Source organism: Zootoca vivipara, chromosome Z (assembly GCF_963506605.1).
Source record: "Zootoca vivipara chromosome Z, rZooViv1.1, whole genome shotgun sequence".
Taxonomy (NCBI): Eukaryota; Metazoa; Chordata; class Lepidosauria; order Squamata; family Lacertidae; genus Zootoca; species Zootoca vivipara.
The window spans coordinates 9,238,679-9,262,496 of NC_083294.1; the positions used below are offsets into that span (position 1 = coordinate 9,238,679).

Consider the following 23,818-nt stretch of genomic DNA (forward strand, 5'->3'; position numbering starts at 1 on the left):
ATCCATTGGTTCATCCAGCTCAGTATTGTCTACGTTGTCTGTCAGCACTCTCCAGGATTTCAGGCAGGATTCTCCTAGCCCTACCTAAAGATGTTAGGGATTGAATCTAGGACTTTCTGCAGTTTTACGACTCAGCTGTGGTCTTTCTTTCTATATACCATTGATTGTGTTCCTGCTCACTCTGGATATGTAAATCTGGCTTCATTCTTAGCCAGCAGTACAGTCATACCTTGATAGTCGAACAGAATCCATTCTGGAAATCCATTCGACTTCCAAAACGTTTAAAAACCAAAGCATAGCTTCTGATGTGTTATTGTGGGGTCCAAAGCCCCCATGGCCCCTAGGAATTGGCTCCTTCGGCGGTCAGTGGACTAAGGAAACTAGGCTAGTCCCCTAAATGTTCCCCTGGTGCCTCCTTCCCAAAGTCCGGGAAACTTCTGCCCAGTTTAGGGAGGCACAATGCTGTGACAGGTACAGGATCCCTTCTGTTACCTTCCCAAAGCCTGGGAATCTTCTGCTTGGCTTAGGGAGGGAGGCTAAGTGCTCACATACATGATGTCCTCCCCACAATTACTCTCTCAAGCTGGCACCTCTGGCCGTAATTGTTGCCCTACAGAAAATTTTGCTGCATGCCACTGTGGAACGCCCTCCCATCAGATGTCAAAGAGAAAAACAGCTACCAGATTTTTAGAAGACATCTGAAGGTAGCCCTGTTTAGGGAGGCTTTTAATCTTTAATCGATTATTTTTTTCTTCTGTTGGAAGCCTCCCAGAGTGGCTGGGGAAACCCAACCAGATCGGCAGGGTATAAATAATAACTTATTATTATTATTATTATTATTATTATTATTATTATTATTATTATTAAAATAACACTTTGTACCCCAGAGATCAGAACATAGATTTTCAGACCAGGTATTACCAAGTGTCTGTATTTAAAATGACAGGCTGCAGTCCTAACCCCATTTACCTAGGTGTAAGACTCATGGAATATGATAGGACTTTGGATGACAAAGGTTTTCACTGTCAGGCTGCAACACTTCAGAATAGATGTGTCTAGGATTGCACAGTTAGCTCTATGAAGTTAAGTTGCCTGAAACCTGAATTCTACCATTTAACTATCTTCTTGGATCAGGCTGCCCATCAATTTCTACACACTACATTTGATGTAACTTCCTCACTTGGTGAAACACATTTTCTATGATGAAATATGGATCAGAGCAATCTGAGTTGTGTGGGGTTTTTTTTAAAAAAAACACCAAGGCATAATAACACAGGCATGATAAACCTTTTCAAACAAAAGCAGAGAAGGGCACAAGCAATTTCCCTCCTACCATATGCTGATTAGAATTGTATAGTTTTTTGAGTGTAAAATAGAACCTTTCCAAAACAGTCAGTAGTATTCACAATAATATTTTACTGAGGTTTTGATTAACATTTCTGAAAATCCCCAACAATATTGCAACAGTTTTCTGATTTCAGAAATTGAATTTACTGGTATAGTATATTGATAGCTATATTTTGTCCTCCCTAAATATATGTTTTATTCTCTATTTATTTTAAAATGGCAAAATGAAAACAGTTATGCAAACACCGAACCAGGAATCAAACCGAAAAGCTGCATATAGTTTTGGAGGAACTTAATTTACACGATATAATCATTTATCAAACATTTATAGTAGTTGCATCTTATTCTTTCTTGTGCTTGCTGTAAATTTAATTCCTCAAATCTTTTTGGCTTGGAGTCTCCTTTTCTGCTTGTAGACTATACAAAACATACTTTACAGATGCAGAACACTAGGATTCCGTGACTCCAAACCAAAAGGTTTAGGAAGAAATGGTAGAATATTCAACAGGTCTCCAGTGTTTATGACTAAGCCTTTTAAAAAACTATGAAGCCAGATGTGAACACATATGAGAGTTGTTCCTGGTTTTAGAAATCATGGTTTGAATATGTTCCCTGTGTCCTAGGAGAAACTTAAAGGTACACAGATGTTGTTCATCTTATAATATATAACTTCAATATTTCTCTCTGTTTACCAGTAAAATAGAAGGTATTGAACATCTACAGAATTTACAGAAGTTGAACCTTGCAGGGAATGAGATTGAGTACATCCCAGCATGGGTAGGGAAGAAACTCAGGTCCTTGCGCATCCTGAATTTAAGAAAAAACAAAATATCCTCAGTAAGTGATTTCAACTTAGAGTGATGCTTACAGAACACACCTTGTTTTTGGATTTTAGTTGTTGTCTGCTTACTTCTTTGTTTAAGCCTTTTGCTTAAGATAACACTTTTAGACATTTGAAAATTGCTGTCTCTGTAGAAGATTGATAATAACCATGTGTGCCAGTTGTTGTTGTTTAGTCATTTAGTCGTGTCCGACTCTTCGTGACCCCATGGACCATAGCACGTCAGGCACTCCTGTCTTCCACTGCCTCCCGCAGTTTGGTCAAACTCATGTTCGTAGCTTCGAGAACACTGTCCAACCATCTCGTCCTCTGTCATCCCCTTCTCCTTGTGTCCTCCATCTTCTCCAACATCAGGGTCTTTTCCAGGGAGTCTTCTCTTCTCATGAGGTGGCCAAAGTATTGGAGCCTCAGCTTCATGATCTGTCCTTCCAGTGAGCACTCAGGGCTGATTTCCTTCAGAATGGATAGGTTTGATCTTCTTGCAGTCCATGGGACTCTCAAGAGCTACTCCCAGTTAACTAGATTTAATTATTATTTCTTTATTTTTAAAGAATGAGCCAAGAGCAAGTGTCACTGTGAGGATTTCCCTCCAGAGATTCCCACTGTATGATTATTAGAATTATGTTGACATATGCTAAGGCAGTAGCTTGCAAAACTATTTTCCAGGAGGCTTTTGGAGCTTTTCAGGAGTTCTTCAGTGAGAAGATTAGTAATGCTGGCTGAGTGCCCCTGATAGGCACATTGCTCTCCAGTAGCACTTTCTCTAGCAATGTGCAGCAGGAGGAGAGTGGGTGTGTTCTCCATCCAAGTGGAGCAACAATAAGGTTGTATAGGTCAGTTCCCTGTATGAGCTTAGTGACTGTCCTAGAACACTCCGTAGAGTGTTATGTGGAGCACTGAGATTCCATGACAGTCACATTAGAATGCCCTGCCCCAGCAGATACAATATGCTAAAGGATTCCTGAAGATTTTTTAACCTATTGAGCTGAGGCCTTTTGTCTTCATTCAGCTCCATGTATCATAGATGTTGGGATCCTTTGACCATTAGCCCCAGCAAGCATGGCCAGTGGCTAGGGATGATGGGAGTTGCAGTTCAGCAAAATCTGGAGGGTCAAAGGTTCCCCACACCTGATATATTTTCTCCATTTTAACTAGGGCTGAGTCAAAACTATTCAGTTTTGCTTTAATTTTTGGATGTGCTTCATTGAATTGTTTAAGCTTAAGACCTTCACAAAGTTTATTGCACCATTAGAAACAGCCCTTGGAGGCATTTTGTACAACACTCTGAACAATACTTGTGTTTAGGACTTCGATGAAAACTAGAGAAACAGTTTTGATGGGGGGGCATATCTCTTCAAGGAAAGATTCACCCATGTTGAGAACACATGTTTCAACACTCAAATGAAATCTCTGAACATTTTGACTCAGGAGCTCTGGTGTTTTTTTGCCTTTGTGTAATACTGTTAATGCCTTGTTATCACCGACACAGTATGATTTCACTGGTCTGGCTTCAGTTTTAACATAAATAATTGACTTAATTTTTTTGTTAGATTATGTTTCTATAAGCAGAAAATGGAATATGTTTCATGTTTCAAAGAATATCTAATTCTTGTACCTCCCCTCCTTTCTTTCAGCTCCATGAGGTAGCTAAACTGAAGTCTCTTAAAGACTTGACTTCTCTGTTTCTGGCAGACAATCCTGTTGTAAACCTTCCTCATTATCGTCTGTATACTATATTCCATTTGAGGGCACTGGAAGATCTTGAGGGACAGCCAGTGACAAACCATGACAGAGAAGAAGCTCTTGAGAGGTTTAATTTAGGTAAATATGATAACCATAGGATTATAAAACAACAGTTCTAGCTAATACAGTACGTGTCTACTCAGAAGTAATTCCTGTTAAGATCTTACACGATGAGGGGAAGAATAAAGGAAAGCTGCCAGCTGAAAGCTGGGGGGGGGGTGTCCCACCACTTTATGTGTGAGACAGGAATTAGGAGCTACCTGTGAGAGAGGAATCTGCTTTTTCTTTAGTTTATTTTTTAAACTGTATTGTATTATAAGTACAGTAAAAATGTTTTAAATCTTGCCAAAAAAAAGGAAAGTGAGAAAGCCATAATAAACATGAGTAACAACAATTACTTGGGAAGCGAAGCCATGATTGGATGTGACTCTTTTTATTGTCTTCTTGGCAGCACAGATGGATAATTTGTAAAGTGACCTAAGTTTCAAAATATATAGGCAGTAGATATAAAGAATAATTTTACTTTTGGAGTAACACATCTACGAAAAGCACAAGGCATGTTCAGGCATTCACCTGAGCATGTGAATATGAATCTTTAAATGGAGGGGTGGATCGGAACTCAAATCCTGCCTCAAACGTCCCTACCACATGTGGCCCTGCCTCATGAGTCCCCAGTGTTCTCTGTGTTGAGCAGAGACAGTTGTTATTCCACATTCATACACCATTCAGAAATAGGTTGGCTCTTCCACTTACTCCTTTAGGCCAGGCTTCCTCAAACTCGGCCCTTCCAACTGCCAAGGACAAAGATTCCAAAGCTTATTTGCATAAGTTCTGCCTTGAATAGGCAGAACCTATGCAAATAAGCTTTGGAATCTTTGTCCTTGGCAGTTGGAAGGACAACTGCTGTTTTCTGACCTGTCTGCTGCGAGGTGGCAGGGCTTCAGAGGAGTTCCAGCTTCCCTGACTTTTTTAAAACAACAAGTGTGGGGGTGGTAGGTATCTTCTCACCTGAACCTAGATTAGATTGGATGGGAAGAGAACCTGCCAATGTGGACAGAGTTCCATTATTGCAGAAAGTATCTTGTCTCTTGCTGAGGTTTTTTTAAAAAGGCGGCCAAATATCACATGGAGTGTAGCACCTCTTCCTGTCTATTATACTGTGAGACTTGGTGTTGATTTTATGCCCATCAAGTAATTTGCACCCTTTAACCACATGTATCTTTGGGGAAAGCCACTAGTATCTTTTGTTTGCTTTTCTGTCAGTGATCAGTAAATGTAGCAAACAGAGTGTATAGTGGTGCCTCGACTTACGAATTTAATCCGTTCCGAAGGCACCTTCGTAGGTCAAAAAAATCGTAAGTCAAAAAGCGCCATTGGAAATGTGATTTCCCATAGAAATGCATTGGAAACAGAAGAATTCGTAAGTCGAAGCAACCCCATCTAAAAATTCGTAAGTCGAAGCAACCCCATCTAAAAATTCGTAAGCCGAAAAAACCCAATCTAAAACCACCGCGGTTTCCGTTCGGATGTCGAGAAATTTGTAAGCGTGCGGCCATTTGCCCCATTCATAAGTCGAAAAATTCGGTTGTCGAGTCGTTCGTAAGTTGAAGTACCACAGTATTGTATATGATTTGCTGATTTGCCTTCTTCTGCAGAAGAGATAGAAAATCTAGAAAAGGACTTGGAGAAAACTATGAAAGAGTTGGAGGACCTTAAAACCAAACACTCTGACCTGGGCGAACAACTTCAGCAACAGGATGACCTTAACAGATCATTAAAACAAAAAAATCTGCAACAGAAACAAAGCTGTCATGACCTGGAGAGTGAACTAGAGACAAAAAATGAGCTGGTAAAGCAACCTTGGTTCTTAAAATCCCAGTAGACTGTTGAATTTCTGTTGAATATCTCTAGAAACTGTTATGGCATTGAATGATACTGTTTTGAGGAGGACACTAGGTTAACATGTACAGTGTGGTAGTAAAATTGACTCCAGTAGGACTACAGCATTATATCAAGTCATGGAAATAATTTATTATTTGGCTTTCCGTTTGATTTATCTGACAATAGCCATCATTATATTTGTGTGTGTTATTATTAGAAAGCTAAATGTTTTCTAGCCTTCTTAGTACACATTTTTTGTCTTCAGATAGATGGATTTAAATGTTTTCTGGTTGGGTATTAAGCCATGTGTTCTGTTGTTGCTATAAATCCCATTGTATCTATGGTTTATTTCTAACATTCAATGTGTTTCTGAACAGAGCCCCAACTTTTTTATTTCTGGATATAAAATCCACAGGTAGTATGGTGGATTTTGTATGCAGAAATGAAAAATTAGAATTTTATTTAAAAACCTTAATCAGCTAATTAAGCTTCGAGTTTCTTTATTAAATTATTATTTTCCATGTCTTCAATAATTGCTGGGAGTTAGGTCTTCCCTTTTAATTAAGATTCTTCAGAGCTGGGCTTAATGAAAACTGTCTTTGTAAGGTGTGTGTCTTTATGACCACTGGGGAGTTAGAAATAATTATCCCACTGAAATGAATGGGAGCTAGAATTCTTCAATGGACTGTATTCAGTGGATAACACACACATCCAATTGAATAAACAGAAGAAACAGTTTAATCTTATTAGTATCTTGATCTGGTAACATATTTTTCAGCACTATCTTCTCTTGTCCTTCTGGGTGACTGATTTAGTTTGCCCCTCTTTTCCTTTAGCCTGTATCTTGGTTTGTTTGACCCATTTCCTTTATTGCTGACTGAGCCTTTATTCTTCACTAGAGGTAGCCTCTTTGTGTATAAGCTTGACTACACTTTTTTTGGCTGCAACCTATAGTGCTTCTTTGCATGGTCCTGTTTCGAATTATTCAATAATGTGAGAGCTGTACTTGTTTTATAATTATTTGTTCACCAAAAAAACTTCCCTGTGTCAAATATTTTTCTAAATTAGAAGTTGTGCATGGTGTTGGATACTTTGATTTAGAAATCTAATTCTTTTCCTTCTTCCAATCTTTCCTGTTTCTACCCTTTTCTCTCCCCGTCCCTTCAGTTCTTCCTACTGCTACCTATTGGAACCTTGCTGCATGCTCTCCTTCAGGTATCCAACAATAAAACAGTCAAAAAAGAGAGAGCACCCACTTCTCTTACAGATAAATGAAAATAATAGGGTAGTTTCAAATTGGGACAGCTTATGCTTCCATCAGTCTGTTTGGTTCTTCAAATATATTTGTGATTATAGGTAAAGGTGGATCCAATGCATTTATGCTTCTTAAGCATGGTTTGTTTTCCATAGTTCAGGATTAGGCACAAATCAGTACAGTGGTACCTCTAGTTATGAACTTAATTCGTTCCGGAGGTCCGTTCTTAACCTGAAACTGTTCTTAACTAGAGGTGTGCTTTTGCTAATGGGGCCTCTTGATGCCGCTGCGCCACCAGCACATGATTTCTATTCTCATCCTGGGGCAAAGTTCTCAACTCGAGATAACTCTTCCAGGTTAGCGGAGTTGGTAACCTAAAGCATTTGTAACCTGAGGCGTTTGTAACTCAAGGTACCACTGTATATGAAACCAAGGTTTGTGTGAGCTGTGGTTAAGTGTTATAGTTGCACTTGATCAAGTCAAAGTTAAGGCAGTTTCTCCATCACTCAAGTTACAAAATAGTAAGCAGGTCTCCCAGGTGGCTCTGGAGTATGCATGAACTCTGGGGCAGATGAGCCATGGTTTGAATTTGTGCATTTGACTGTTAACCAGGCTTAGGCTACAAGCCATGGTTTGTGCTTACCATCATCAGGTATTATATCTGCAGAAGGCAATAGTCCCAATACAACTGACATGCAAAAATTAACTGGAAAAACATGACCAAGACAGCATTTTTATTTTTGTTGCGTTCTGCTGGCTTCTAAAAGTTTAAAAAACAAAAGCTAACAGAGTAAGTGCCTCATTCTATTCAGTTCAGAAAAATATGGAAATAATGAGGCTGATATTTTAGTTTCAGATTTGTCAATATTTGAAAACTACAGTAAAGTGAATGACTGGTTAATTCTTTTTTATTTTGAATGTACATGACTTTATCAGCATTGTGCATGACATACCATTTGCAGATACCTTAACATGATTTGCATTAGATAGTAAATTGTTGTGATGTAGCAAATCTTGCATACAACTATTGCCAGCCGCTCCATAGCAGACAAGCCACTCCATAGCTAACAATTTGAAAAGACCAAGTGCATGCTGGAACTGGCTTGCTTTGTCATGGCCAGTGTGTTTGTGTTGTGTGTGTGTGTGTGTTTTGTTTAGCTATATAAATGCAACATTTTGTTAGGCAAGTCTGACTAGTGTACCCTGTATTTTTACTATATAAATATGTTTGTGTTGTGTCATTCATGCACGGATCATATAGTGACCCCAGACACTGGCATTGCATTTAAATATCTTTGTTTATAAGACACAGTTTGTTAACCTTTTGTTTGTTGGTTTCTTTCTTTGTTAGCTAAAGCAGAAGACGGTGGAATTAACCCGAGCCTGTCAGAAACAATATGAGCTGGAGCAAGAACTGGCTTTTTATAAGATTGATGCCAAGTTTGAACCATTAGGTTATTATCCAGTAGAGGTAATTATTTGAAAATAGTATTTTCAGTTTTAGAGAGCCTACCTGATCCCAAACTTGTGCTGCACATCTGAATCACAGTACAAAATCAGAACTGACACTCTGTTCCCATCCTCAACTCCAAACTAATGGTGAGGGTGGTAGAGGAGCATATATCCAGTTGCACTAAACTGCCAAGGCACTGCAGTCTGGCTGAATTTGTACTATATGTCCTATTTCAGGATGTTGAACTTGATGATGTACCAGGTGAAAGCCCATACATTGGGAAAGCTAGATACAAAAGGAACATGTATGCTGTAGAAGGCTATATCCCTAGCAAGGCTCAGAAGATGCAGATGGGAAATCTGGAAGAAGCGGAACAACAAAAGATTCAGAAGCTGAAACTGAATGTTCTGCAGTCGCTAGATGTACAACTAGAGGAAAAAGAGAGAAAGGTTAAAGGAGGTACCTCCAACCTCCCCTCTCCTCCCCTTGCAAAGTTAATATACTGTGTGTGTATTGTCTTCCATCTGATGCTCTTGATTTCTGCTGAATGCTAAAACTGACAGTTAAATTACTGACTCAACAGCATCTGAGTATCCGTCTAGTGAGGCCAGGGCTGAAGTGACATTTGAATACAGGACTTCACAGTTCACACTCCTAGCCATTACAGTAGATTTCAGTAGGCCAAAGGTTTGGGTTTTACCAAAGCAGCTTCAGATCTCCTTCGAAATGAAGCAGTTTGGCAGTTTTAGGCCCTGAACTTAATGGTCTAAAGAGGGGACCCACCTTTAGGTGGCCATATGTGTTACATCAGTGTTATGTTAAAGCATAATCCAAACAAGTTTGCCAATCCTGATGAAAAGGAAATGCTCTGTGCATGTTCCACATTTTAAAGCCAAATCATAGCACCAACATGACTACAGGAATAAAATGTGGCTTGCTTACAGCTTGGTTATCTCTTGATTATAAAACATTTTACAATATAATAGGAAAATATGCTGCAGCAACCAGAAGCAGGCCAGGTACAGTGCTGGACCTGTTAGCCACTGTCCTCATCATCTGCTGTTCTCTGGGTGGTTATTTGGGGACCAAGAATTAGCCCCAAGACCCAGCTCTAGCCTGCACTATTATTCAGTCACTTGAATGCAACTCTATTCAAAGTGGCTCATGATTGACCTTTTTTCTAACATTTTCCTAATTTTTGACCTGCTAGTCCTCATTCAGTAAATCTATGTAAGCATATACATAAAAGGATATTTATACAGTAATGCAATCCAAGCCTGCTCAGAAGCAAGTTCCATTGCCTTCAATTGAATTTATTTCCAAATCAGTGTATAACCTAAAAGACTTGCAGTATCCACAAACTTTCCTGTATACTTCCCTGGATTGTGACTGCTGCTTTCTACCCTTCTGGAGACATTCATCATAACTGTAACATATGTCCATGTTGGCACTGGATAGCTGCAATTGGCATGTCTTTATCATTTGTTTCTCATTTTCCCAGCCCAAGAAAAATTAGCAGAATTGCTAGGTGAAATAGCCAGTGCAGAGCACCATGTTTTAAAAGCAACAGAGGAGCTTAAATTAGTCCAAGATGTTGTGGCTCAGAAAAAGGTATGTATATAAGCCCCTTCTCCCCTGCAAGGTTCTCCCCTGGAGCCTTCTGTACATATATTTACTGTATAGGCACCAGTTGAAAACATTTCTCTGTAACTATGGTCTTTTAAATGTGTTTGTGGGAGGGGGGCTATTGGTTCATTTTTGTTTTATTCTTTTTTTTCCAAATAACTTTTATTCAATTATCCAAATAAACAAACAACACAGAAACAAACAAAAAAAACAGTTTCAATTCCTCTTATATCCCCTCATCTCAGTTCAATTCGCTCTGCCGAGCTGTGACTTCCCTCACTCCTACCATTCGGCTTTGTTGCTCACTCTTATCTCACAGTTCCTTTTTACCCACATTTTAAACCAGTTCGTAGGATTTATTTCAGTCCTGCAAGTGTCTTTAAACTTCTACAGTTCTTCTCCATATAGTCAATGAATTTACTCCCATTTTTGTTTTATTCTGTATGTTGTGTCCTCAGTTTGTATTTTTATGTTGTATACACATATATACAGTATTCAAATTTAATAAACAACAACAATGTGGCAATAAACTGAAACATTTGAAAAGACCTGTTTACTTTTCTGTGCACAATTGCCAGATTTCAAGCATTCCAATCTAATGCTTATGGGAAGGTGTTTTGGGGCAACACATTAAAGCTGCATACCTTATTCCAGGCATGTCCAACAGGTAGATCTCATATGATCTACCGGTAGATCACTGGATGTCTGCGGTAGATCACTGGCTCCCCCCAACGAAGCTCAACAAGTTTGGGTCCCCTAAAAAAAGTTCAACATTTGTGCCCTGCACCCCAAAAATGGGGCCTTCCTCCTCCTGAACCTGAACCCTGCAAAAGGGGTTTTTAACTCTGAGAGTAGATTGCAGTCTCTTGGGAGTTGGCCACCCCTGCTTATTCCAACACTTGGCCATTATGTAGCACTAAGGAAAAAGGCCGGTTTTCATAGATGATAACAACTTTTCCCTGTGAAATGCAGTGATAGACTGATAGCCCTGTGGATGATTACTTCAGATGCATTGGTTGCATTGGGACTAACCTCTACGTAAGCATGCAATTGGGCCCACACTGCAGAATTCAAGTTCACAAGGAAAATCACTGAATCATATTTTTAAACCATACAGCTTTTATAGTCTCTGAATCCCTTGTATCTCAAGCTTAGTTAGGTATCTTTTCTGTTTGTTCAAATCTAGATGTCAGAAGTGGAAAAGGATTGCCTTAGGCAAGAGCTAAGCAACAAGATACTTCTCCTAAATCAACTTCGAGAAGAAGCTCTAGAACTAGAGAAACAGGTGGAAAGGCAGCGGGAAGATATGGCCAAAAAAGAGAAGGAGTTAGGAGACCTGCAGTGTTTTATAGATTCTCTAGATCCTGAAGACCCAAGACATGTAAGTTTTACATGAATTCAATATATATTGTATTAATAGCAAATGCCAATTAAATTATTGAATAAATTTGATTCTAAATCAAATTAGAATCTAGTTTTGTTTGTCATTACACTGTGCCTACAGGATTGTAGGAAAGAGTTCTGCTAAATTTCAGTGGAGTATCTTTGCCCATTAAAATATTTTTTTCTAAAGAATTGTTCCAAAAATATTTTAATAAATGTATACAGTGTTTGACATTTAACTAGCAACATTGCTGAAACATCATCATAAAAGTTAAGAGGGTCGGATGCAGTTCCCTAGGTTCTTTCCATCATTTAATGAAACATGCTTCATTTATGAAAAGAAGTGGTGAATATGTATTAGGACTGCATAGAGTGGTGAATATGTATTAGGACTGCATCGTAGGGTCGAAACAAACAAACAAAAAATCCTTCCAGTAGCACCCTAGAGACTAACTAAGTTTGTCATTGGTATGTTGGAAACTTTGTTCATACCAATGACAAAATTAGTTGGTCTCTAAGGTGCTACTGGAAGGATTTTTTTAATTTTGTTTCGACTACAGCAGACCAACACGGCTACGGACCTGTAACTGCATCTTAGGGTGATATTATTATTAATTTGATCGTTTTATGTTTTTATTTATTTTATATGGTACAGAAGATACATTTTGAGAAAACCATTGCTGCAACAGTAAACAACAAGCAACTTGTCCCAATAAAATTACTGACTTTGGTCGTGCTATGTAATAAAGTTTAATCTGATTACTCTAAGAGATCATGCCATATTTTCTCATGAGTGTTGGGTGAATTCCTGCCATAGTCTGAACAATTTATGTGTTAAATAAACATTTGCCCTATGTTATAAAAGGAATAGGAATTGTGTTTGCCCTTTGCTGCTCTGTCCTAGCACATTAATTTTTTAGCCAATGTTATTGTCCATACTCTGGTGTACCAAGAATCAATGTTAAGCCCATTGCAGTTTTCCAACAGCCAGGGCAATTATTAATTTGATATTGGAACTCTGGGGTCCTGGTCATGACATTTTCAAGTAATAAATGGATTGGGAGCAAGCTGCTTCAAGGTCTGCTTCTTTCTGTATCTGGTATGGAGAGCCTCTGACCCACTTGGGCCTTTTTCATCCACACCCAAACAGTCTTCCTGAGACATGCTTGCTTCTCCCATACTATTCTGCAGAAATCTAACCATGCAGGAACACATCTCTTCCTACATGGTCAGTTTGTTTTAATTTGGGTGTGAGAGGGGTTTCCCTTTTTCTGTGCACAGTGACTGTAGAAAGAGATTTCTTACCTAGTCAGCTTGCTATGTTTCATCTCTAGGCATTGAGAAAGGAGATACTTTTTTTCCAGGTCTGCCTGCCTTCTCCAGAAGGAATGTTTGGGTGGCCATTCTACATTGTTCTTTTAAAACCATGGCTGCAGTCTTTCAGATCATGTGACAGATAAAAAATAAATAGCATGTGAGAAATTCCAGGTAATGGACTATGCATGCTCAAGCCTCAAGATGGTCAAACAGCCATCCTCAGTCTGCATGGCAAACTACTTTTGAAACTGAATATGGAGATTTGCTATTCCCCCAAAAAGTCAAAATGTTCCACAAGGTTCACCTAATAGCTCCTTGTATGCTAGCCATTATTCTTTTTAAATCAGCGTGGGAAGTCCATTGTGCCATATAGCTCAATACTGTCTACATTGACTGGCAGCAGTTCTTCAGGTTTTCAGGCAGAGGCCATTCCCAGCCCTACCTGAACATGCTGGTGATTCATCCTGGAAGTTTCTGCATTCAAAGCAGATGCTCAACTACTGAGCTATAGTCCTCCCTTTATTCAGGTGCTTATATTACCCTCACATGACATTTAAATCCATATTCATGCACTAATCTGACTCATTTGTGCCGTTGCCTTAAGAAGCAACCATGTGGCATGGCCCTCAGCATGTTTATGCTAAGTATGCCCACCAAGTTCAGTATTATCTGTTACTAAACATATTTTTTGAGCTATTGCAGATGAGTTTGGGTTTTTTTGAAATAGTATGCACAAAGTCTTATTTCTCAGGAAAAGCTGATGCAGTCTGCTGCACATCCTAGGCTAAGTTCTAACCTCACACTGGTTAGAAATATTTTATCAGGACAGAGAAACAAGGAGAAGTAACATGTCAGGGCCATCTTAAGCATATTGGGCGCCCTGGTGCCGTGGTGCGAAGATCGCTCCGGCGTGCGCGCCCCACCCTATTTCCCACCGCGGCTGTCTGGCGGGTGCAGCTGTGCAGTGCCCCCCCCCCGGCGGCCCTGTGCCACCCAGCCTTGCCTTAGAGCTGGCCCTGTAACATGTATTTCCTTCTCTCCGCAAGGCAGCATGTGATACAGACACACCCTAAGAGGAAAAATTGTCATTCCTTCTAAAACAATGTGGATTGACTGGTTTCTTAATCTCAAGATGACTCATATTTTAAAGGTTACAGGTAGGTAGCCGTGTTGGTCTGGATCGAAGTAAAATAAAAAAATTCCTTCAGTAGCACCTTAAAGACCAACTAAGTTTTTATTTTGGTATGAGCTTTCGTGTGCATGCACACGAAAGCTCATACCAAAATAAAAACTTAGTTGGTCTTTAAGGTGCTACTGAAGGAATTTTTTTATTTTACTTCATATTTTAAAGTTGCCTTTAACTATTTTGGGTGTGTACAGCTTTGTTTAATTGATCACACAGAATAAGGAATGCAAACTGGACCTACATTTATTGGTGTAACTACATACCGTATATAAGCATCTTGGTATCACAAAGCTCTAATTAGGCAGACCAGACTATTCCATTGTCCCAAGAGAGCAGTTCTGTATAATTAAGCTGCAATTCAGTACACACTTTGGACTAGTTGGGCTTGCTTCTAGCTAAACATGCAAACAACTGGGCTACAAGAATCTGATATAAAGTTACCCCCATAAATATTAGTTTCATTAAAAAATACATTCCTTTTATTAAACCAAACAATTTTATGTTGGCAATTTTGGCACATAGCAAATGATAAATGTTAAGAGATCTATATTTTGCAAAAAGAAAAAAAAGTTTTGTAAAACAAATAGTTAGTATAGCCTTTCATGCTTTCCAGTTATGTAGATATACTTGAAGTCTCATTCAAATCTGGCTTATTTCTGAGGCTCAGAGGCTGATTATAAAACAAAATTGTGAAGTCAACAGTCCAAGATCTCAGCCTCTCCAATAATAACATTCCGTGTGCTTCAGGGTGGCTTTCTAAATGAAAGGAAACTGCTTTATTTAAGCTCAGCCTCTTGGAAAGCGGAGCTGCCTGTTACAAGCTGTAGAGTCGATTGGCTGCCTGCACTGCTTCCTGTGTTGCGATTTGAAGCAAACAGGACGCAGCCCAGCTAGCTGAAACAAGTAGGGATTGGAGCGCATGTTACCACTGTGCAGGCCTGACAAAGAACTCTCACAGCTCCTGGGGCTTAGTTCCCCCCTCTCAAACCACATCCTAACCAAAGTGCAACTGTCAAACAGAAAAGTTTGGTGTACGAGACTAGATAGAGATTAAGAGAAACCGTGTTTGAGTTCAGCTACTTTTTTTAGTACTGCTCGTCTTTCACAATGAATTCCAAATTATAAGTGGGGCTTTCAACACAGGATTTGAAAAGAAGAAAAGACAAAGCAAACGCTGTAAGTGCCTCCCTCTCCCCTCCCTCAAAAGACCATTAAGGAATCTCAGCAGCAGCATACAATTTTAGAAGACTTAACAATTTTAGAAGAACTTAACATTGCTAAGTTATAGATACTTTTAAAACAGGACAAACTTGGCTTGGCTTATTATGGATATTTGGACATTTGCCTCTTTTGTTATCTGCTCAGAAAATTAAATATAAAGATTTGGTATGGGAATAGTCTTGATAAAGTGAAACTTTTGCTTCAGCCATTTTGCATTACCTCAGTATGTAGGAAAACATGTTTTTTCCTGGGATTTTAACAAATAAGGCTTTTGTTTTAAATGTAATTGGTGGAGTTGTTCATTTATTTTAAAAGTCAGTACCATTGGATAGTTGGATTGCATTTTTGTATTAACTATTTTTTGTGGGGTCTGGTTCTGTACTCTTTATGCCAATTCACACTCTGCTATTTTTGGTACATTAAAAATACGTACCATGTTGGATGCCTAAAACCATGGATGGAGGGAGTCTGCTCTGTAAGATTTAAGACTGTGTTTCTAAGCCAAACAAACACTATCAAGCTTATAACCTAACTTGCCATTGTAACAGTTTCATTCAACTGTGGTTAAGTATGATACTTACGAGAAATGGTACACATAGCTGTGTTCAGTTGACACTGGTTATAGCAGCTTGAATAAATATGCTATTGACAAAATAAAATAAAATCTGGGTTGTAATTATGGGGGGAGAAGTATACAAATAATATTTTGGCATGAAACTTACATGATTGGCTTATATTTTAATGCAGAATATCTAGTATCAAATTTCTTTAGCACTCATTGGAGAGAGGCATATGAGGTTAGTCTGACTGGGTTGAGAAGGGTTTACAAAGTGGTCTGTGTAACTTAAGGGGAGAATTGTAGTTTATAAGCAGCCCTGGGCTGCAGCTGCACCCGTGGGTTGAATAGTATCATTCTGTAAGGCAGAATACAAGTTACATTATACCCTGATGTCATCACACTGTACACTTCCCTATTTGGAGGTAGAGAGACACTTACCACAGTGACATTGGGAGTGGAGGTTAGAATCACCCTATTTGCAGAAAGAAAGCAGAGAATGCAACATAGGATGTCACTTTATGCCCCTTCTTTCTTTTTCATTCTTGGACATTCTTCTAGGGATCAGGAATCATATTAGCAGACAAGGTGTGGGGGCGGGGAGTTTTCTTCAATTTTGCAAGATGCTATGTGCACCATCTCCTAATAAGTACCATGCTTAATCTGAGTGCACTGTTGAATGAAGCTGTCACAATGGTATGTTTTGTTATTAGTGCTCAACTTTACAAGGAATGCATGAGTCTCATACTGGTTAGGCATTCAGTATACTGTATACCAGGCATGCTGAGTTGCCCCCAACATTGCAGGGCCTGTCATGTGTGTAAAATATCATACATGTGCCACACACACCCAACCCATCCAGGCCGACTCAGTGTGCCACACACCTCTTCACCACATCCCTAGCAAAGGACGAGCCAGCACGAAGATGCTGGCAATCTCCCACTCTGGCAGTCTCCACCAGAGCACTTTCCTGGAAGGTGCACTGGTGATCATCAAAGGGGTGGGCCAGCGCTTCCTGCTAGTGCGTCCCTTTGAGGGTCACAGTGGAATTACTATTTTTTGAGGGGGTGCTGCTTGAAAATTTATGGGAGCCCTGCCCCCACAGCCCCTCCACAGATGGCACAGGTGGTATGTATAGAGGCAAGAGAGAGCGAGAGCACAGATTAATAAATTTTATGTAACCTGCTAGCCACTTAAGGATTTTGTTTTTAAAAACAGGCTGCAAATCTTAAAAATAAAAGTTCTTCTTTCAGGTAGAAATTCCAGGTGTGCAAAGCCAACCATTCAACAAAATAAAATAAAATATATATACATTTAATAAAATAAAATATTTTTCAATAATTTTCAGACTTCCTGCAAAATGTGGTCAGAATTGCAAGAAACTTGAAGCCCATCTAGCTGAAAGCCCTGTGACCGAAGTAACACTTTCCATTTACATAATTAGGTTAATCATATAGGCAAAGCACCATAGTTCAATGGTAGAGCACATACTTTGCATGCAGGTCCCAGGTTTCATTCTTGGGCTGAAAAGACCCCATCAGGAACCATGGAGAGCCCCAGCCAATACTAAATCAGTTGCCTGACTTGGCATAAGGCAGCTTCCATTGTTCTGTACTGTGAAGTAGAGATGGGGAAACTTTGGCCTTCCAGATGTTGTTGAACTACCAACTCCCATCAGCCCCAATCAATATAGCTAGTGCTCAGAGATGATAGGTGTAGTCCAGCATCATTAGGAAGTTCCCCATCCCTGCTGTAGAACATTTGTGGCAAGGGTGCAGGAGGATCAGGATTGTTTGGGGTGCTTTGTTTGTTTTTAAACTACTGCCCTGAGATGTCTATTTAACTTCCATTCTCAGGCTCATATGAAGGCTCAGAAAGCAAGCAAAGAACAACAACTTGACATGATGAACAAGCATTACAAGCATCTTGAAAGTCGCCTGGATGACATGCTGTCTCGGATTGCAAAGGAAACTGAGGAAATTAGGGAGCTGGAGCAACAGCTCACAGATGGTAAAAATGTAATTCAAAAACAGTCTTTAGCTCAGAGGCTTTGGGCTTTTCCATAGTTTACATAGCATATACAGATTTTACACTCTACAGACAACAGTTCTTAGATGTACATGTATAAGTGTTTGAAGAGATATGCATGCTTTTAAGTATTTGCTGTAGGAAGTGTTCATTTAATAAATGCAGCAACCATGTTTGTTATTTGAAATGTGGAGCTATCCTTAATATGTGGCATGAGATTAAACTCCCATCACCTTCACTCTCCCTTCTGAGCACACCAGTACCAGCCAAATTCTGAAAGCCTCAAAGCAGCATTCTGCCTCTCCTAGCAGGAAACCTATAAATGGCCTAATTGATGGACATCCAGGTATCTTTCCAACTCATTGAAGAGGTTTGTGGGATGACTTTATTTGATGGAGTCAAGTGAGGTCACCTACTAGTGTAAGATACTACTATTGTTGTTTAGTCAAGTAGAATTTTTTTATCCTGAAGTTATTTCCCATTTGTAGTAGGAGAACTCTTGGTGGTAGTCTCTGGAGATTAGTTTCCTGAAGAACTCTTGTTGATTTTCTCTCTTAGAGCAGTTAGGAAAGTGAGCAAAAAGTAGCACTACCTAGAGAAATGATGAGATCCTGGTCAAGAGAAATGGAACTTTCTACCTAACTTAAAATTTGCGAACTTTTACTGGCTAAGTTTAAAGAAAAAATGTATGGTTTCTGGTGGGAAACATTGTCATTGCAATTCCTGGTTATCCAGTGCTGTATTTCTCCCTCCCTCCCCCACTTTATTTTAATGTTACTGTGCTGATCTAACAGAGTTAGAAGCACAGTAAAAAATGTGCATGGCTGCCAGTCTTATTGGACCAGATTTCTTCTTTAAAACATAAATGTTGGGTACTGTCACTTCAGATACTGTACTGAAATCAAAGGCTGTGTCTCCTTTGTAAGTCAAGTCTATTTTGAGACATGCTCAGTGATGTCACATCACCTTCTGATAATCAGGGATAGCTCTCATGACTTTTTGGTGTTCCCTTACAAATTGAAATACTTCTCTCTTTTTTCGTATTTCTTAACGTTCTCCTCTATCATTCACAGGCCAAATAGCAGCAAATGATGCACTGAAGAAAGACCTGGAAGGAATTATCATCGGGTTACAGGAATATCTAGAGAGTGTTAAGAGTCAGGCCAAACAAACAAGTGATGAATGCAAGGAGTTGCAGAGGGATAAAGAGGTGTTATTGCAAAGGCTAGAAGAACTCGAGGAGGAGAAAAAGCAGCTGGAGATAGTTGCTATGGATGCAGAAAACCTGAGAAAAGTGAGATGCAAGAACTGTTAAATTCCAAAAAGTCCTGATGCTTTTCCACACTGGCAAACATAATTTAGAAACCAGGGCAAAACAATGGGTGTTAAGATTGGCAGAACCTTCTTTTTATTTATTTCAACAATTTATATACAGTGGTACCTCGGTTTACAAACTTAATCCATTCTGGAAGTCCGTTCTTAAATCAAAGCCATTCTTAAACCGAGGCATGCTTTCCCTACTGAGGCCTCCTGCCGCCGATACCCTTCCACCATTTGGCTTCTGTTCGTAGACCAAGGTAAAGTTCTCTAACCAGAACGCCTACTTCTGGTTTGCGGGGTTCGTAAACCCAATAGTTCAATAACAGGGCTGTTCATAGACCGAGGTACCACTGTACTGCTTAGCACCATAGTCTCTAAGAGGTGTACAATGAAGTTACAAAACTGGTATAATGGAGATGAAATCAGTTAAAATTAACTAACATCAGGGGGGGAAATGCCTACTGAATTGAAAAGGTCTTCACTAACCTCTGGAAGTTCAAGAGAAAGGGGGCCTGTTGGATCTCATCCAGGTGGGGGTTCCACTGCAGTGGACCCACAATACTAAATTCCTCAAATACCTCAGTTGATTGGACAGGGATATATGGAATTAATCAGTTTTTAAGGACCCAAGTTGTTATAGGTCTTCTAAATTAATACAGGAATGTTGAACTTGGCCTGGTAGCATATGGGCAGCCAATGCAAGCTTTTAAACACCAGAGGTTTGTGCTAGAGTAATGTTTTGCCACACTCATAAGGATGGTGGGTGAGGGGTTGTGACCTAGCAGAGGACATTCTCTTTGCTGGCTCCAGATTTGTGGAATCTCCTCACTGAAGTGCATCCAGCATCTTCACTTTACAGCTTTTGTCATGTGCTGAAGATCCACTTCTTTACCCTTGCCTTTGATGGTTGAAAAGTATTTATGACCTACTCAAAAATGTGATTAAATGTGGTCTTTTTTTCTTTTAAAGTAATTGGCTTTGTTTGTTTTAAACTGTATTAGTAGCTGGTGGACAGCTCACAGCCACCTGTGCAGTTTCCTGAAAAAAGGGTATAGCAAACTGCTGATGCTCTGTAGACCTTGGCATGTTTGACCATCCTACTTGTCATCCTGGCAACACCAGGATGTTTTCTATCACTAGGAGGGAAGGGGCTGGTAGGGAAAGCTCAATAATCCTTCCCATCCCACTTTTCCTCTGCAAACATCCATTTTTCTGTCACATCACACACTGGGATAATATGCAGAATTGGGAAACCCACATTTGCCAACAGTTATGTACATCTTACCCTATGGACTTCAAAATAGTATGTTGGGGAGGTGTGCCTCCAGGCCAGCAGCAGGGGTGGCTTAGCTCCCTTCCCCCCACCCCTTGCCCCCATGGTAGATGTGTTGGGGCACAGTCTCTGTTTAGCAGGGGTACATGCTACAACCATGTTAATGGAGAACTGATGAACTCAAAATCTTAAAACACACTTTCGGTTCCAGGAAATTGCAGACCTTGAGCAGGCACTTGAAGAACAACGAGAGCTCAATGAAGCCCTGAATGAGACTCAAAGGGAACATATCACATATGAGGCTGAGCTGGAGGCTGAACTGAAGGCCCGAGACATTGAAGCCAATCAGCATGAGGAAGAACTGTGGAGGCTAAAACAACATGGTCAAGTAAGTGGACATTCAGAGAGAAATAAGTCTCCTTTCCTTACACCATTCGTGTTTCCACCAATCTATATAGGTTCCAAAAGAATCCAGGTTGGTAGTAGTCATAGTGAAATGGAAAGAGTTCTCAGGTAGGTGGGTGGCTGAGGGATATTTTGTCTGGTTTTCCTTGCTGCCGCAGTCCTGCCAGCTCTTCCAGTGGCTTAAACTGATTGGACTCTGGCTTTTTAGCACAGTAGGGAAAGAAGACATATCTCAGTTGGTTAAAGCACTGTGCTGATAATGCCAAGGTTGCAGGTTCAATCCCTGTATGGGACAGCTGCACATTTCTGCATTGCAAGGGTTTGGACTAGGTGATCCTCAGGGTCCCCTCCAACTCTACAATTCTATGATTCTAAGACAGGGAGTTGAATTGCTGAAGCATTGTGATTGAGGAAGCTGGGGGACTTTGTCTTACTCAATGAACAGTTTCCTGCTGTGAGAACTCCTGTTAGGTCAGTGTTACCTTGTCACCCACCAATCAAAAAGCAGCTATTAGTATTAGGGACCCAGGTGGCGCTGTCGTTAAACCACTGAGCCTAGGGCTTGCTGATCAGAAGGTCGGCGGTTCGAATCCCTGTGACGGGGTGAGCTCCCGTTGCTTGGTCCCAGCTCCTGCCAACCTAGCAGTTCGAAAGCACGTCAAAATGCAAGTAGATAAATAGGAACCGCTACAGCGGGAAGGTAAACGGTGTTTCCATGTGCTGCTCTGGTTTGCCAGAAGCGGCTTTGTCATGCTGGCCACATGACCTGGAAGCTATACGCCGGCTCCCTCAGCCAATAATGCGAGATGAGCGCGCAACCCCAGAGTCTGTCACGACTGGACCTAATGGTCAGGGGTCCCTTTACCTTTTAGTATAGTCGGAAAGATGATGATGTTCTCAATCTTTCTCCCAATGAACCTTTTTAGTTCCATGAGAAAGAGTTTTGACCCTCTTAAATTTGATTCAACTTGGTAGCAGAGGCTAATCTAGGCATGTCAAATGCTTTGGCCCAAGGGAGGTGTACTAGGGTAATGGGGCTGGCCCAAGCAAAAATAGTAAAGGATCCACCCAACCCATATAACATCCTAAATTATTGATTAAGGTTCAGGACAGATTTATAGTACTGGGACAATCAAGGTTTGTATGGTTTGTACGGTCACGGTTTGTACATTGCCCATGAATACATTTTGAAGTGTGAAAAACTCTTGTGAGCACAGCCCACCCCATACTGGAACTACACATGCACATGCACGCACACACACTCCCCCCAGCAATTAGGCTTGACAACGTGTTTTTATCCCCCCCTCCCCCCCAAGTTAGGGGGGCATGATCTCCCTGGGGAGTGCAACTGGAGAGGGAAGGTTTATCCTCCTTTTCTAGGAACTATCTCAGGGAAGATCTCTCACACACTGCTGGATTTAGGTTTGAAAAATTATGGCTAGTAACAATTTTTAAAACCCTTATGGCAGTTGGTAAGAGTTGACATCAGGGTGACAACTCCCCTGCCAACTGTGACCCCCCTGCCTCTGAAATTGTTCCTCTGTTGTAATTAGATTTGAAAGAAGCCTTCTATTAGCTACAAGCCTAATTGCAGTGGGAAAAGGGATGACGGTGATGATCCTCAGGCACCCATGAAGACTTTGGTGGACCAGTGTATGCCCACAAGTGCTGGGTTGGCAACTCAAACCATATCCCATGGTTAATGGCATATTAGGATTGAGCAGCATGTTCATACTAGCATGCTACTCAAGCCTGATATCATTATGCATAGAAAAGGCCAGTCATGACAATAGAGCAAATGGAAATTGAGAAGATTGCTTGTTTTATGGACTGTCAATATCTTCCTTAGAAGAATGAGCTGTTTTTGCAAAATACATATTCTATTCAAATGTTACCTAATTCAAAAAAAAATTGTAGAGGAAAGTGAGAAATTTTTTCTTTTTTCTTTTTGGAATGGAGTAGCTGGAGCACTCTGCTCTCCAGGCTGAGCTCGGCAAAGAAAGGCAAGTTTTAGAAAATGCCTTGACAAATGCACAATTATCTGAAGAGAACAGGAAAATAATAAACTGCTTTCTCATCTTAAACAAAACCACTTCTGCCTTAAGGAGGAGGTGGTGTTGCAGGCGCTCACGACCTCCCCACGTGCGCAGGGGGTGGGTGCCCAGCCCCTGCGTGATAGGGGGATTCCGGCTGTGTCACTCACCAGGCTGACCCATGAGGTCGGCCTGGGGGTGTGGCCTGCCCCATAAAGGCAGGGCGCAGCTGGGAGATTTCTCTCTTCTCGGCTTCCAGCTGCTCCGGTTTTCCCATACACCCACCCTTCAAGGTTTTATTTTCCTTGACCTTGCTATGGACTTTGGTTGCTCGCCGTTGAGGGGCCTGGTAGGAATTTTTCCACTTGGCAAATTGGCACCAGCCATTTGGTTTTTCGCCTACCTCATAGCAATTTGTCACAACTCTTGTGTTTTGGCGGTTAGGCATTGGAATATTGCTGTAGAAGTAAAGAGGGGAGGTAGCGCCATCACTTGCCCCGCATATTGAAGGCTATTCCGTTAAAGGATTCTGGGGGGCATGGCCCTGTCCATAGCCTAGGGAGGTTAGGGCCTAAGTCACGTCCCCTGTTGGTCCCCTAGGAGCTCCTAGTTGATGTGCATCAGCAGGACTCCCCCTACTGGTGGTTAACCCTTCCTGGACTCCCAGCAGACAGGCTGGAGTCAGATATAGTCAAGTTAGATCCAATGCCTAAGCCAATGCCGCTCATCATCTGTAACCAATAAAGTTGTGGCCTTTTTCTGCCCATTAACCTTATATATTGTGTCATGTGTCATTATGTTATCAATGGGGGGTCGGGACATCGCCACACAACTACAGGTACAGTATTTTTTTTCATATTTTTTTTTCCAGAGAGCATGTCTGGCAGTCTGATTTATAACGTTCAAAAGGCTCCAGCTGTTGAAAGTCAATCATGCAGCCACCTTGTATA

General features: G+C 40.6%; 1 protein-coding gene across 4 annotated transcripts in view; it reads left to right on the forward strand.

Moving 5' to 3' along the window:
• CNTRL (centriolin) overlaps positions 1-23,818 on the forward strand; it is a 63,982-nt gene that overhangs the window by 12,010 nt on the left and 28,154 nt on the right. For 2 of the 4 annotated variants that reach the window (XM_060270510.1, XM_035113404.2), the window contains 10 exons: positions 2,043-2,184; positions 3,823-4,009; positions 5,587-5,780; positions 8,419-8,538; positions 8,757-8,979; positions 10,022-10,131; positions 11,333-11,527; positions 17,666-17,819; positions 18,911-19,131; positions 20,642-20,818. In XM_060270510.1, coding sequence (XP_060126493.1) covers positions 2,043-2,184; positions 3,823-4,009; positions 5,587-5,780; positions 8,419-8,538; positions 8,757-8,979; positions 10,022-10,131; positions 11,333-11,527; positions 17,666-17,819; positions 18,911-19,131; positions 20,642-20,818 — 1,723 coding nt within the window. Of the gene's footprint in view, positions 1-2,042; positions 2,185-3,822; positions 4,010-5,586; positions 5,781-8,418; positions 8,539-8,756; positions 8,980-10,021; positions 10,132-11,332; positions 11,528-13,902; positions 14,004-14,136; positions 15,209-17,665; positions 17,820-18,910; positions 19,132-20,641; positions 20,819-23,818 lie in introns of those variants that run through there. The other 2 variants (XM_035113407.2, XM_035113406.2) reach the window with 2 other exon arrangements.